The 13,430-nt window shown below is 45.7% G+C and overlaps 2 protein-coding genes across 3 annotated transcripts in view; one reads left to right on the forward strand and one right to left on the reverse strand.

Annotated features, from left to right (window-relative positions):
• The window catches only part of UBXN2A (UBX domain protein 2A), a 76,408-nt gene extending 65,873 nt beyond the window's left edge, over window positions 1-10,535 (reverse strand). Inside the window, exon 1 of the mRNA XM_054476532.2 lies at window positions 10,452-10,535. The gene's annotated coding sequence lies outside the window, so the exon portion shown is untranslated. The remainder of the gene's footprint in view (window positions 1-10,451) is intronic.
• ATAD2B (ATPase family AAA domain containing 2B) overlaps window positions 10,471-13,430 on the forward strand; it is a 174,967-nt gene continuing 172,007 nt past the window's right edge. For both annotated transcript variants that reach the window (XM_054476527.2, XM_054476528.2), the window contains exon 1: window positions 10,471-11,507. In XM_054476527.2, coding sequence (XP_054332502.1) covers window positions 11,292-11,507 — 216 coding nt within the window. In that variant the 5' untranslated portion in view covers window positions 10,471-11,291. The remainder of the gene's footprint in view (window positions 11,508-13,430) is intronic.

The following is a 13,430-nucleotide window of genomic DNA, read 5'->3' on the forward strand; positions in this document are numbered from 1 at the left end:
TGATCCCGTTAGGCAGAGACTTTTCTTTGACCCTTCTGTGAGAGCTCTTCCGATTTTTTGGTCCTAGCACCATTTAATGAAGAGAAGATTCTTCCCTTGTCAAAAATCAATTGACCATGGATGTATAAATTTATTTCTGTACTCTCAATTCTATTCCATTGATTATGTATCTTATCTTTATGCTAGTACCATACTATTTTGATTACTGTAGCTGTGTAGTAGCTGTATACAGCTGTACAGTAGCTGTATAGAAATCAGGAAGTTTGAGTCCTCCAACTTTGCTCTTCTTTTTCAAGATTGTTTTGTCCCTTGCAGTTCCGTATGAATTTTAGCTCAGCTTTTCCATTGCTGTTAAAAAAAAAAAAAAAAAAAAAAGGGAGGGGGGGCCACTGGGATTTTGACAGGGATTGCTTTGAATTGGTAGATCAATTTGAGGAGTACTGATACCTTCAATTTTTTTTTTGAGATGGAGTTTCGCTCTTGTTGCCCAGGCTGGAGTGCAATGGCATGATCTCGGCTCACCACAACCTCCGCCTCCCGGGTTCTAGCGATTCTCCTGCCTCAGCCTCCCAAGTAGCTGGGATTATAGGCATGCACCACCACGCCCAGCTAATTTTTGTATTTTTAGTAAAGACAGGGTTTCACCATGTTGGTCAGGCTGGTCTCGAACTCCTGACCTTAGATGTGAGCCAACACACCCAGCCAGAGTATTGATATCTTAACAATATTAAGTCTTCTACCTGGTGCGATGACTCACACCTGTAATCCCAGCACTTTGGGAGGCCGAAGCGGAAGAGTGCTGGGATTACAGGTATGAGCCACTGTGCCTGTAGGTAACAAATGTTAATTTTAAATCCAACTGAGCTTGAGCCCAGGAGTTCGAGACCAGCCTGACCAACATGGTGAAACCCTATCTCTACTAAAAATACAAAAAAATTAGCTGAGCATGGTGGTGTGTGCCTGTAATCCCAGCTACTCAGGAGGCTGAGGCAGGAGAATCACTTGAACTTGGGAGTCAGAGGTTGCAGTGAGCTGAGATCGCACCACTGCACTCCAGCCTGGGCCACAAAGCGAGACTCTGACTCAAAAAATATATATATGTGTGTGTATATATATATATATAAAGTCTTCAAATCCTTAAGCATGAATATTTTTCCATTTATAGTTGTGCGCCACAGAACAACCTTTCGGTCCATGACTTACAGCATATGTGATGGTGGTCACATAAGATTATAACGCCATATTTTTGCTGTATGTTTTCTATGTTTAGATACACAAATACCATTATGTTACAGTTGTCTACAGTATTCAATACAGTAACATGCTGTCCAGGTTTGTAGCCCGGGAGCAAGGCTATGCCATATTGCCTAGATGTGTAGTACACTATACCATCCAGGTTTGTGTAAGTATACTCTGTGATGTTCACACAATGACGAAATCACTTACACGACACATTTCTCAGAAGGTGCCCCCCATCGTTAAGCAATACATGACCATACTTAGACCTTCTTTCATTTCTTTCAGCAGTGTTTTATAGTTTTCCATGTACAAGTCTCATACCTCTTTGGTTAAACATATTTCAAAGTATTTTATTCTTTTTGATGCTATTGTAAAAGGAGTTGATTTATTTCCTTTTTAGATTTTTTATTGCCAGTATTTGGAAATACCACTGATTTTGTGTGTTGATCTTGTATCTAACAACTTTGCTGAATTCACTTATTAGCTCTAATCATTTGCTAGAGATGGGGTCTCTGTACATTGCCCAGGTTGATATCGAACTCCTGGGCTCAAGTAATCCTTCCACCACAGTGTCCTGAGTAGCTAGGACCACAGATGTATGCCACCATGCCCAACCAATTAAAAAAAATTTTTTTTTTTTGTAGAGATGGAGTTTCACTGTGTTGCCCAGGCTGGTCTTGAACCCCTGGCCTCAAACTATCCTCCTGCTTGGGCCTCCCAAAGCACTGGGATTACAGGTATGAGACACCACACTTGGCCTCAGTTTTATTTCTTTCTTTCTAATGTGGATGCCTTTTCTTTCTTTTTATTGTTTAACTGCTCTAGCTAGAACTTCCAGTACAATGTTGAATAGAAATGAAGAGGCTGGGTGTGGTGGCTTACACCTGTAATCTCAGCACTTTCGGAGGCTGAGGCAGGAGAATTGCTTGAGCCCAGAAATTTGAGACCAACCTGGGGCAACATAGCGAGACTCTGTCACTAGACTTAAAAAAAAAAAGAAAAGAAATGATGAGGCCGGGCACAGTGGCTCATGCCTTTAATCCCAGCCCTTTAGGAGGCTTAGGCAGGTGAATCACTTGAGGCCAGGAGTTTGAGACCAGCCTGGGCAACATGGTGAAACCCCATCTGTACTAAAAATACAAAAATTAGCCAGGCATGGTGGCAGGCACCCAGCTACTCGGGAGGCTGAGGTAGGAGAATTGCTTGAACCCAGGAGGCAGAGGTTGCAGTGAGCTGAGATCACGCCACTGCACTCCAGCCTGGGTGACAGAGCAAGACTCTGTCTCAAAAAATGATGAGAGTGGGCTTCTTTGTCTTGTTCCTAATTTTAGAGAAAAAGCTTTCAGTCTGTCACCATTGAGTATGATATGATGTTAGCTGTATGTTTTTCTTTTTCTTTTTTTTTTTTTTTTTTGAGACAGAGTCTCCCTCCATCCCCACAGCCCATGGTAATCTCTATTCTACTTTCTTTTCTTTTCTTTTTTTTTTTTTTTGAGCTAGGATTTTCACCAGGTTGCCCAGGCTAGTCTCAAACTCCTGGACTCAAAGAAATCCTCCCACCTTGGCCTCCCAAAGTGCTATGATTACAGGTCTGAGCCACCACGCACAGCCTATTCTACTTTCTGTCTCTATGAATTTGCCCATTCTAGATACCTCATATAAGTGGACTCCTACAATATTTGTTCTTTTGTGTCCGGCTTATTTCACTTAGCATAATTATTTTCAAGTTCATTCATGTTGTAGCATGTGTCAGTATATCATTCCCGTTTATGGTTGAATAAGATTCCATTGTATGTACATATTACATTCTGCTTATCCATTCATATGTTGATGGCCATTTGGGTTGCTTCCACCTTTCTGCTACCTTGAATAATGCTGGTATGGACTTTGGTATACAAGTATTTGATTGACTCCTTACTTTCAATTTTTTAAAAATTTTTGTTTTATTGTGGCAAGAATATTTATTTATTTAATTTATTTATTTTTGAGACAGCCTCCCTCTGTCACCCAGGCTGGAGTGCAGTGGTGCAATCTTGACTCACTGCAACCTCCCCCTCTCAGGTTCAAGGGATTCTCTCACCTCAGCTTTTCCGAGTAGCTGGGATTAAAGGTGCCCCCCAACCATGCCCAGCTAATTTTTGTATTTTTAGTAGAGATGGGGTTTCACCATGTTGACCAGGCTGGTCTTGAACTCTTGGCCTCTGGTGATCCACCCACCTCGGCTTCCCAAAGTGCTGGGATTACAGGTGTGGGCCACCATGCCTGGCCTTTTCAATTTTTTTTGAGTATATACCTAGAAGTGGAATACGGTATTTCTGTGTTTAACTTTTCAAGGACCAGTCATATTGTTTTCCAAATAGCAGCACCATCTTACATTCCTACCAGCAATGTACCAGTGTTCCAATTTCTCTACATCCTCCCAACACTTGTTATTTTCTGTGTGTGTGTATGTGTATGTGTGTTTATAACTACCCCGCCCTAATGAGTATGAAGTGTATCTCACTATGGTTTTGATTTGCATTTCCCTGATGACTAGTGATGTTGAATATCTTTTCATGCGCCTATTGGCTATTTGTATATTTTCTTTGGAGAAACACCTATTTAACTCCTTGTGAATTTTCAAATAGGTTTTTTGTTGTTGTTGTTGTTGAGTTACAGGAGTTTTTGGGTTTTAAAAAATACATATTATGGATAGTAATCCCTTATCAGATATGTGATTTGCAAATCTTTCCTCTGATTCTGTGAATTGTCTTTTCACTTTGGGGTTAGTATCCTTTGATACAGAGGTTTAAAATTTCAGTCAAATTAATTTATTCTTGTTTTGCCTGTACTTTTGGTATCATATCCAAGAAACTATTGCCAAATACAATGTCATGAAGATTTCTGTTTTTTTCTAAGCATTTTATAGCTTTAGCTCTGACATTTAGGTGTTTGCTCCATTTTTTTGTTTGTTTGTTTTTTGAGACAGGGTCTTGCTTTGTTGCTTGGGCTGGAGTGCAGTGGTGCGATCTTGGCTCACTGCAACCACTGCCTCCCAGGTTCAAGTGATTCTCCTGCCTCAGCCTCCTGAGTAGCTGGGATTGCAGGTATGCACCGCCACACCCAGCTAATTTTTTGTATTTTTAGTAGAGACGGGGTTTTACCATGTTGGCCAGGCTGGTCTTGAACTCCTGACCTCAGGTGATCCGCCCACCTTGGGCTCCCAAAGTGCTGGGATTACAGGCATGAGCTACCACACCCAGTCTTGTTTTTCTATTCTCTATCTATCTCCACTCTATTCTTTATTTCCTTCTGGTAGCTTGGGTTTAGTTTGCTCTTTTTCTAATTTCTTTCTGTGTTGACTTTTTAGTTATAAGGGTACAGACTGAGTAATTTGTTTATTAGATACTCTCCAAAGTACTTTTCACAGTAGCTATTTCATAGGTACATAATAGGGTTCAGTGAATGCTTTTTGAATTCACATAGAAGGACGATGGGTGGCACTCAGCAATCTGCTCCTCATCCTGCATCCTCTTTACCAATCGGTAGCCCTGCCAACCATCCAGTTCAGGACAGAAACCAAGTGAGCATCTTTGAGCATTTCCTTCCCTTGAGATGAATATCTAGGTCATCACTGTCCAGTAGAACTTTCTGTGATGATGGAACTGTTTCTGCATTGTCCAACACATTGGCTACTAGCAACATTTGCTTATTGAATATTTGAAATGTGGTAGTGTGACTGAGAAAATGAATTTTTAATTTTTGAAATTTAAATAACTACATGTGGCTAGTTAATCACATTGGACAGTGCATAATTCTAATGTCAACAATTTTTTTTTTTTTTTTTAATAACACAGAGTCTTGTTCTGTTGCCCAGGCTGGAGTGCAGTGGTGCGATCTCGGCTCACTGCAATCTCCGCCTCCTGCGTTCAAGCGATTATCCTGCCTCAGCCTTCTAAGTAGCTGGGATTACAGGCGTGTACCACCACACCCAGCTAAATTTTGTATTTTTAGTAGAGACAGGGTTTCTCCATGTTGGCCAGGCTGGTCTCAATCTCCTGACCTCAGGTGATCTGCCCCTCTCGGCCTCCCAAAGTGCTGGGATTACAGGCATGAGCCACCGCTCCCAGCCTAATGTCAATAGTTTTGATTTTGCCTCTTGATTTAGTGTTTCTCAAATGTTTCATGGCTCTTAAAGATGCAGTCCCATGGATTGCATCTTACACCCACCAAATCAGGACCATCTCTTCACTGATGGCCTCCCTATAGACTTGCAGTGTTTCACTTTAGCTCCATTGGAAGTACAGTTTTGTTTTTTGTTTCTGTTTTTTTTTTTTTTCTTTTGAGATAGGGTCTTACCCTGCTGCCCAGGCTGGAGTGCAGTGGAGTGACCAAGGCTCACTACAGCCTCAAACTCCTGGGCCCAAGTGATCCTCCTGCCTCAGCCCCCTGAGTAGCTGGGATTACAGGTACTTACATCATGACCAACTAATTTATGGCTCTTGCTTAGGTGTCATGTTTAAGAATACTTTATTCTTTTATTATTTATTTATTTGAGACAAAGTTTTGCGCTTGTTGCCCAGGCTGGAATGCAATGGTGCGATCTCAGCTCACTGCAACCTCTGCCTCCTGGGTTCAAGCGATTCTCCTGCCTCAGACTCCCGAGTAGCTGGGATTACAGGCATGCGCCACCAGGCCCAGCTAATTTTGTATTTTTAGTAGAGACGGGGTTTCTCCATGTTGGTCAGGCTGGTCTTGAACTCCTGACCTCAGGTGATCTGCCCGCCTTGGCCTCCCAAAGTGCTGGGATTATAGGCGTGAACCACTGCACCTGGCCTGCTTTTTCTTTTTTTTTTTTGAGACGGAGTCTCACTCTGTCACCCAGGCCGGGGCGCAATGGCGTGATCTCGGCTCACTGCAATCTCTGCCTCCTGGGTTCAAGTGATTCTCCTGCCTCAGCCTCCTGAGTAGCTGGGATTACAGTCGCCTGCCATCACGCCTGGCTAATTTTTGTATTTGTAGTAGAGACAGGGTTTCATTATGTTGCTCAGGCTGGTCCCGAATTCCTAAACTCATGATCACCCGCCTTGGCCTCCCAAAGTGCTGGGATTACAGGTGTGAGCCACTGTGCCCGGCCTTGCATTTCTTCACGCAGAGAAAATAGGTCAAATTCACTGGGGTTGAGCAAATGCATTGGAAACGAAAGCTGTCTTTGGAGCCCTTGCTTACTTATTCTGGGTTCCTGCTGTGACTTAGCTTTTGATCTGAGCATTCCTTAGTATCTTGCCACCTCTTGCATGTACTGCAGGTTTTTTTTTTTTAAGTTCAAAAAATATTTAACCAATGTTTTAGTTATTTCCTCTAGTATGTACTGTAGAAAACAGGCAACTCTTCCATATCTCTTTTCTTTTCTTATTTTTGTTTCTGAGACAGGGTCTCACTCTGTTGCCCAGGTTGGAGTGCAGTGGTGAGGTCTTAGCTTACTGCAGCCTCTGCCTTTCAGGTTCAAGTGATTCTCATGCCTTAGCCTCCGAATAGCTGGGATTACATTATAGGTATGCACCACCAGGCTCATTTTTGTATTTTCAGTAGAGATGGGGTTTTGCCATGTTGGCCAGGCTGATCTTGAACTCCTGGCCTCAAGTGATCTGCCTGCCTTGGCCCCCAAAGTGCTGGGATTACAGGCAAGAGCCACTGAGCCCAGCCCCCCTTTTCTTTTGAGATGGAATCTCGCTCTGTCGCCCAGGCTGTAGTGCAGTGCAGAGCGAACTTGGCTTACTGCAACCTGAGGCAATTCTTTGCCTCAGTCTCCCGAGTAGCTGAGATTACAGGTGCCCGCCACCATACCCAGCTAATCTTTTTGTATTTTTAGTAGAGACAGGGTTTCACCATCTTGGCCAGGTTGGTCTTGAACTCCTGATCTCAAGATCCACCCACCTTGACCTCCCAAAGTGCTGGAATTACAGGCGTGAGCCACTGCACCTGGCCTCCTTTTTTAAACAATTTTATTTTAATTTATAGAGATGGGGTCTCACTACGTTGCCCAGCCTGGTCTTGAAATCCTGAGCTCAAGCGATTCTCCTACCTTGGCCTCTCTAAATTCTGGGATTACAGGCATGAGCCACTGCAACCAGCTCTTTTTCTTTCCCTTTTTTTAAATTTTATTTTAATTTATAGAGATGGGGTCTCACTATGTTGTGCAGGCTGGTCTTGAATGCCTGAGCTCAAGCCATCCTCCCACCTCAGCCTCCCAAAGTGCTAGGATTATAGGCGTGAGCCACCTTGCTTGGCCTTATCTTTTTCAAGCCTTCCTTTCTTTGGCTACAATTTTGTGGTTCAACACGTATCTTAGGGGTCATTACCTCTCAGAGGTTTACCCTAAAATCCCTGCTGGAATTAATGGTCTCTGCCTCATTCTTTCTTATCACATTGTATTGCAGTTTACTGGTTTCTTCCCTATCTTATTCATTCCCTCCATGTCTGTGTGTTCTTTGAGGATTTTTAAACGTTCTTGATTTTTAAAAATCTGTGTATTTCCTGGCCTAGCAGAGTACCTAATACCAGTTGGATTTCTTTATTAACTTATATATTTTCTAGAGACAGGGTCTCACTATGTTGCCCAGGCTGGTCTCGAACTCCTGGGCTCAAACTCAGTTGGATTTAAAATTAACATTTGTTACCTACAGGCACAGTGGCTCATACCTGTAATCCCAGCACTCTGGGAGGCCGAGGCAGGCAGATCACGAGGTCAGGAGATCAAGACCATCCTGGCTAACATGGCGAAACCCCGTCTCTACTAAAACTACAAAAAATTAGCCGGGCGTGGTGGCACATGCCTGTAGCCCTAGCTACTTGGGAGGCTGAGGAAGGAGAGTCGCTTGAACCTGGGAGGCGGAGGTTGCAGTGAGCCCAGATAGTACCACTGTACTCCAGCCTGAGTGACAGAGCAAGACTCCATCTCAAATAAATAAATAAAGTTAACATTTGTTGATAGTAAATGGTATAGGTTATGGTAACTTGGCCTTCCCAATTTAGGACTACAGAAACAAATACACACACACAAAAAAGGAGGAAAGCACACAAATCCTTTGTATATAATTTGCATACCACACACCTCTGCAGGACACCAGCCTTTTTTTTTTTTTTTTGAGATGGAGTTTTGCACTGTTGCCCAGACTGGAGTGCAGTGGTGCAATGTCAGCTCACTGCAACCTCCGTCTCCCGGGTTCAAGCGATTCTCCTGCCTCAGCCTCCCGAATAGCTGGGATTACAGGTGTCTGCCACCATGCCTGGCTAATTTTTTGTATTTTTAGTAGAAACGGGGTCTCACCATGTTGGTCAGGCTGGTCTCAAACTCCTGACCTCAAGTGATCTGCCCGCCTCAGCCTCCCAAAGTGCTGAGATTACAGGCATTAGCCACTGCACTCTACCCTTTTTTTTTTTTTTTTAAAATATTTTTTTGAGACAGGGTGTTACTCTGTCACCCAGGCTAAAGTACAGTGGCATGAACTTGGCTCACTGCAGCCTGGACATCCTGGGCTCAAGTGACTGATGGCGCCTCAGCCTCAGGAGTGGCTGGGACCACAGGCACCACACCCAGTAGTTCCAGCTACCAGGGAGGCTGGGGCAAGGGGATTGCTTCAGCCTGGGAGGTCAAGGCTACAGTGAACTGTGGTTGTGCCACTGCACTCCAGCTTGGGTGACAGAGTGAGACCCTGTCTCTCTCTTTCTTTTTGGCAAGGAGAGGATCTCACTATGTTGCCCAGGCTGGTTTCCAACTCCTGGTCTCAAGCCATCCTCCCGCCTCGGCCTCCAAGTGCTGAGAATACAGGTGTGAGCTACGGCGCCTGGCCCAAACCAGCCTCTTTCCACAGGAATTGATACTTGTTTATGCTGCTCAGTGATGTGATAGCTACTTGACCCAGGAAAATCCAGGTATGGTTCCATTATGAGGAATCCACACCCATTAAGATGCCAGCTCTAAGTGGCAGGTGAAGTGTCCAGGAGAGGATGTGGTATGCAAATTGTGTCAGAAGGATTTATCTATTCTGGAATCCATACTGGTTCCCAAATAAAAATACATTGTCATTCCCAGTGTTGTACAGTTTTTGGGAATGATTGGGAGCTTAGATGGCCAGAATGCTCTAAGTTTGATGCCATTTGGTCATTTTCAGGACTTTTCTTGAGTCTTCAATTTTTCTTAGTTTAATACACAGTTTAATAAACTCCTGCCCAATAAACAGTAGGCTATGTCTAATGTACTGTGAATTTTTTTTTTTTTGAGATGGAGTCTCATCCTGTCACCCAGGCTGGAGTGCAGTGGCACGATCTTGGCTCACTGCAATCTCTGCCTCCCGGGTTCAAGTGATTCTCCTGCCTCAGCCTCTCAAGTAGCTGGGATTACAGGCATGCACCACGACACCTGGCTAATTTTTTGTATTTTTAGTAGAGATGGGGTTTCACCATGTTGGCCAGGTTGGCCCTCGAACTCCTGACCTCAAGTGATCCGCCCGCCTTGGCCTCCCAAAGTGCTGGGATTACAGGCGTAAGCCCGGCTTGTACTGTGAATTTTTGAAATGAACCTAATTCCTACTTTACAGCAGAGCTTTTCTTTCTTTCTTTCTTCTTTCTTTTTTTCTTTCTTTCTCTCTCTCTCTTTCTTTCTTTTTTTTCTGAGACAGGGTCTGGCTCTGTCGTCCAGGCTGGAGTGCAGTGGCGTGATTTCGGCTCACTGCAACCTCCATCTTCTGGGTTCAAGTGGTTCTCATGCCTCAGCTTCCCGAGCAGCTGGGATTACAGGTGCCCGCCACAACACCCGTCGATTTTTTGTATTTTTAGTGGAGACAGGGTTTCAACATGTTGGTCAGGCTGGTCTAGAACTCCTGACCTCAGGTGATCCACCCACCCCGGCCTCCCAAAGTACTGGGATTACAGGCGTGAGCCACCGCACCCGGCCTACAGCAGAGCTTTTCATATGAATTGTGTGGCTTAATGTTTTTTTCTTTGGAAGTTAAATTGCAAATGCTTTATCTGTGGGTTCAGCTTTTTGTATTCTTAATTGTTCAGCGGGCCGGGGGCAGGGGGCGGTGATAGAGGCGGCTCTTAGAGGGAACTCATTCTTTGGCTCCGCCTTATATCTGGCTAAGGGGATAGAAAACGACCCTGCCTCGCTTTGTTTAAAGACGCAGGGTTCTAGCGTGGTGTTTTCCCCCCCCTTTTCTTCTCAAGCTTACCACGTTCCAGATATCGCCCAGATGAATTTTTATCACAGCTGTCATTCTCATTTTTACAGGCATGAAAAGTGCGACTCAAGTTCAGTGTCTTGCCTCGGGTAGCTCGGGGATTCCCAGTCAGCTCCTCGCGCCTTCGTCGCCGCTCCCCCTCCACCCCGCGCCTTCGCCGGCCGTCCCCTGCTCCATCCAGGCCACGGGGGTGACGGTGGGGTCTGGGACATTCAGGCCTAGCTGGGCGTGAGAGCTTCAGGCCCAATTGCACGCCTGAACTCGCCCTGATTAGTCTGGCTTTTCTGGTCGCCCCAGCCCTGTGGTCGCGGAGACCTGGAAACCACCGAGCTGACAGCCTAGAGCGTCGCTCCCCGGCCGCGGAGCGCTGACGCCGCGCCGGGGGCGGGGCAGCTGGAGGCGGCAGGGAGAGGAGCGAGCAGCCGGGAAGGGCTGGCCGGCCTCGCAGCGCCCCGCCGCGGCTGCGGCCGGAAGCAGTCTCGTTGGCCCTGCGGCGCTGGAGCCTTGACGCACGGAGCTCGAGAGCGAGAACGGGAGAGAAAGGGGTAGAAATGGCGGCTCCGCTGGGCTCCCGCTGAGGAGGGCGAAGCCGGCGGAGTGTCTGTGCTGCCGGTCTGCAGCACCGCCCCCGCTTCCCGCTCGCCGCCTGCTCACGCCGACTTCCCTTCCTCTGCCCGGCTCTCTCTTGTGCTCGTCTGCGCTCCGCACGCTCCGGGCCGGCTCGTCTCTCACTGCCCGGCTCGGCTCCGCTGGCCCTGACTGACCGGCCGGCGGGCCGGCCTTGCTCAGCTCTCCCGGGCGCGGCGTGGACTCCGTCCCCCTGGCTGGACCATGGTGAACACCCGGAAGAGCTCTCTCCGCCTTCTCGGGTCCAAGTCTCCTGGTCCCGGGCCTGGGCCTGGGGCCGGAGCAGAGCCTGGGGCGACCGGAGGCAGCAGCCATTTCATCTCCTCTCGGACCCGCTCTTCCAAGACCCGCGCCGCCAGCTGCCCCGCCGCCAAAGCCGGGGGAAGCGGTGGCGCCGGCGTCACTCTGGATGAGGCCAGGGTAAGAGCGCGGCGTCCCGAGTCTGGAGGCTCGGAAGTGCCGGCCCTGCTGCCGGGGCTTTGTCTGGCCGGGTTGGGGGCAGGAAGCCTCCAGTGGAGACCGCTCGGGCGGCTGGAGACAGGGTCTGCGGGCGCGGTGGAGGGTGGCACCCAGGAGAAGGGCCGCGACGCTGGCCCCTTTGCTTTTCAAGCTGGCCCGGCTCTTTTGTGTAAAGAACAGCCCTTGAGTCCAGGGGAGAGGGCTTTGGGGGTCCCTTTCGGGGTCATTCGAACTATCTGCTGTCCGTGTCCTTGTCCTGCCCCAGAGGGGAATTCTAGCGGGGAAGCCAAGAGCGAAGGGCCAGAGCCCCTGAGTGGAAGGGTTGGAGAAGTGAAAGTTTTCTGCGGTGTCAAACCCTTCTTGAAAGTGTGTCAGTTCCTGCCGCTGTCTAACTCCAGCTTACTCTCAGTTTGGGGGTGGTTCAAGTTGGTGAGGAAGTGAACAGAGAGCTCCAGTTGGCAGCCAGGCAGGGATGCTGAAAAAAGTTTGTAGCTGCTCTGACACCAACTTTAAAAACAAAATTAACGCTATCGCCTCTCCAGGCAGGAGAGATCAAACATGATATTATAGCTGGGGAACCAGCCAGCTAGCTCACCAAGGTGCTAGTAGGAACCAGAGCTTTCAGGTCACAGAAGGAGCACGTCGAAAGAAACAAGTGGAATGTTTCGGATAGTCAGCACTATCATGCCAAAACTGTGTGGTTTCTTGGGTGTCTACATTTTTGTTATGGGACTATATTACAAAAGGTGAATGAACACCATTGTCATGCAGTTGCAAAAATGACATTTAAAGACCCTGGTGATTGAATTAAAAAACTGATTGAAAGATGTTGAAATTTTATTATTACCTACAGTATAAAGCTAAGCACAGATATTTATTGTTTTAAAGGAATTGACACGTTTGTTTTACTATGAGATTGTTTCTGAATTCAGAGAAGTGTATTGCTTCTGTCTAAAAGAGTTTGACTTGCTAAGGGCTGGAAAAAGCTGTTCATTTAAAATGCTTCTTTAATTCCACACCATTTTGTGGTTCTTATTGGGGGGAAGCAATATTTTATGTTCTAGGGGTCTACAAGATCGCGGTTTCTGTGTGCTTTTCGCTTTGTGTCTTACACTGTTTTGACACTAACAGAATGTATCTAGGCAGAGACAACAGGAATATTTTACCATACTACTCTGAAATATTTTTATTATATCTTTGAAAATCGTTTTGGCTTTTCTTTGATAAAATTTTGGGCATTATAACGTCCTATTTAATAGACTATTTTGGGGGCTTACAGATCTCTTAGGTTGAAATAAGGTTAAATCTGAAAGTTGTGCAAACTGTTGAGAATAAGTACTTTGAAGACGAGGCTTTCGGTAGAAACTATTCCAAACATGTTCAAGCTTCTTGACCTACTGAGGCTATCACATATTTTAAAATAAAACTCAATTTAAGAAAAGATCTTTTCTGTACATTTAAGGACAAAGAAAATATTTAGGGTGTAAGCATTTAATTGTATCATGCTATGTGAATGCCTAGTCTATTAGAGCAGTGTCTAACTCATCTGAAGCAATTAGCTCATCTTCACTGATCAGTTTGTGGTCCCATTTTTGAATTCATGGATATCATGCTGTCCTCACCCCCTGAGGAATAAGGTGAGGTAATTTGTCAAGCAGCTGTTATAGAGATGTTAAAAGGCTAGGAATCAATAATCTAATGAGGAAATGAACATTTAGTAGCTTTTAAATTGCTAAAAGAATGAAAGATATGAGAGCTCTTTGTAGAAGGGTACTAATGAAACTTTGTTTCAAAGATCCTTTTAAAATGTTTTAAAGCACCATAAATAACAGGCTACTAAAGATTTACTTTGAAATATTTGTTTTTCAGTCTTAAGAAGATTTA

The sequence above is a fragment of the Pongo pygmaeus genome, chromosome 12 (assembly GCF_028885625.2).
Source record: "Pongo pygmaeus isolate AG05252 chromosome 12, NHGRI_mPonPyg2-v2.0_pri, whole genome shotgun sequence".
Classification (NCBI taxonomy): Eukaryota; Metazoa; Chordata; class Mammalia; order Primates; family Hominidae; genus Pongo; species Pongo pygmaeus.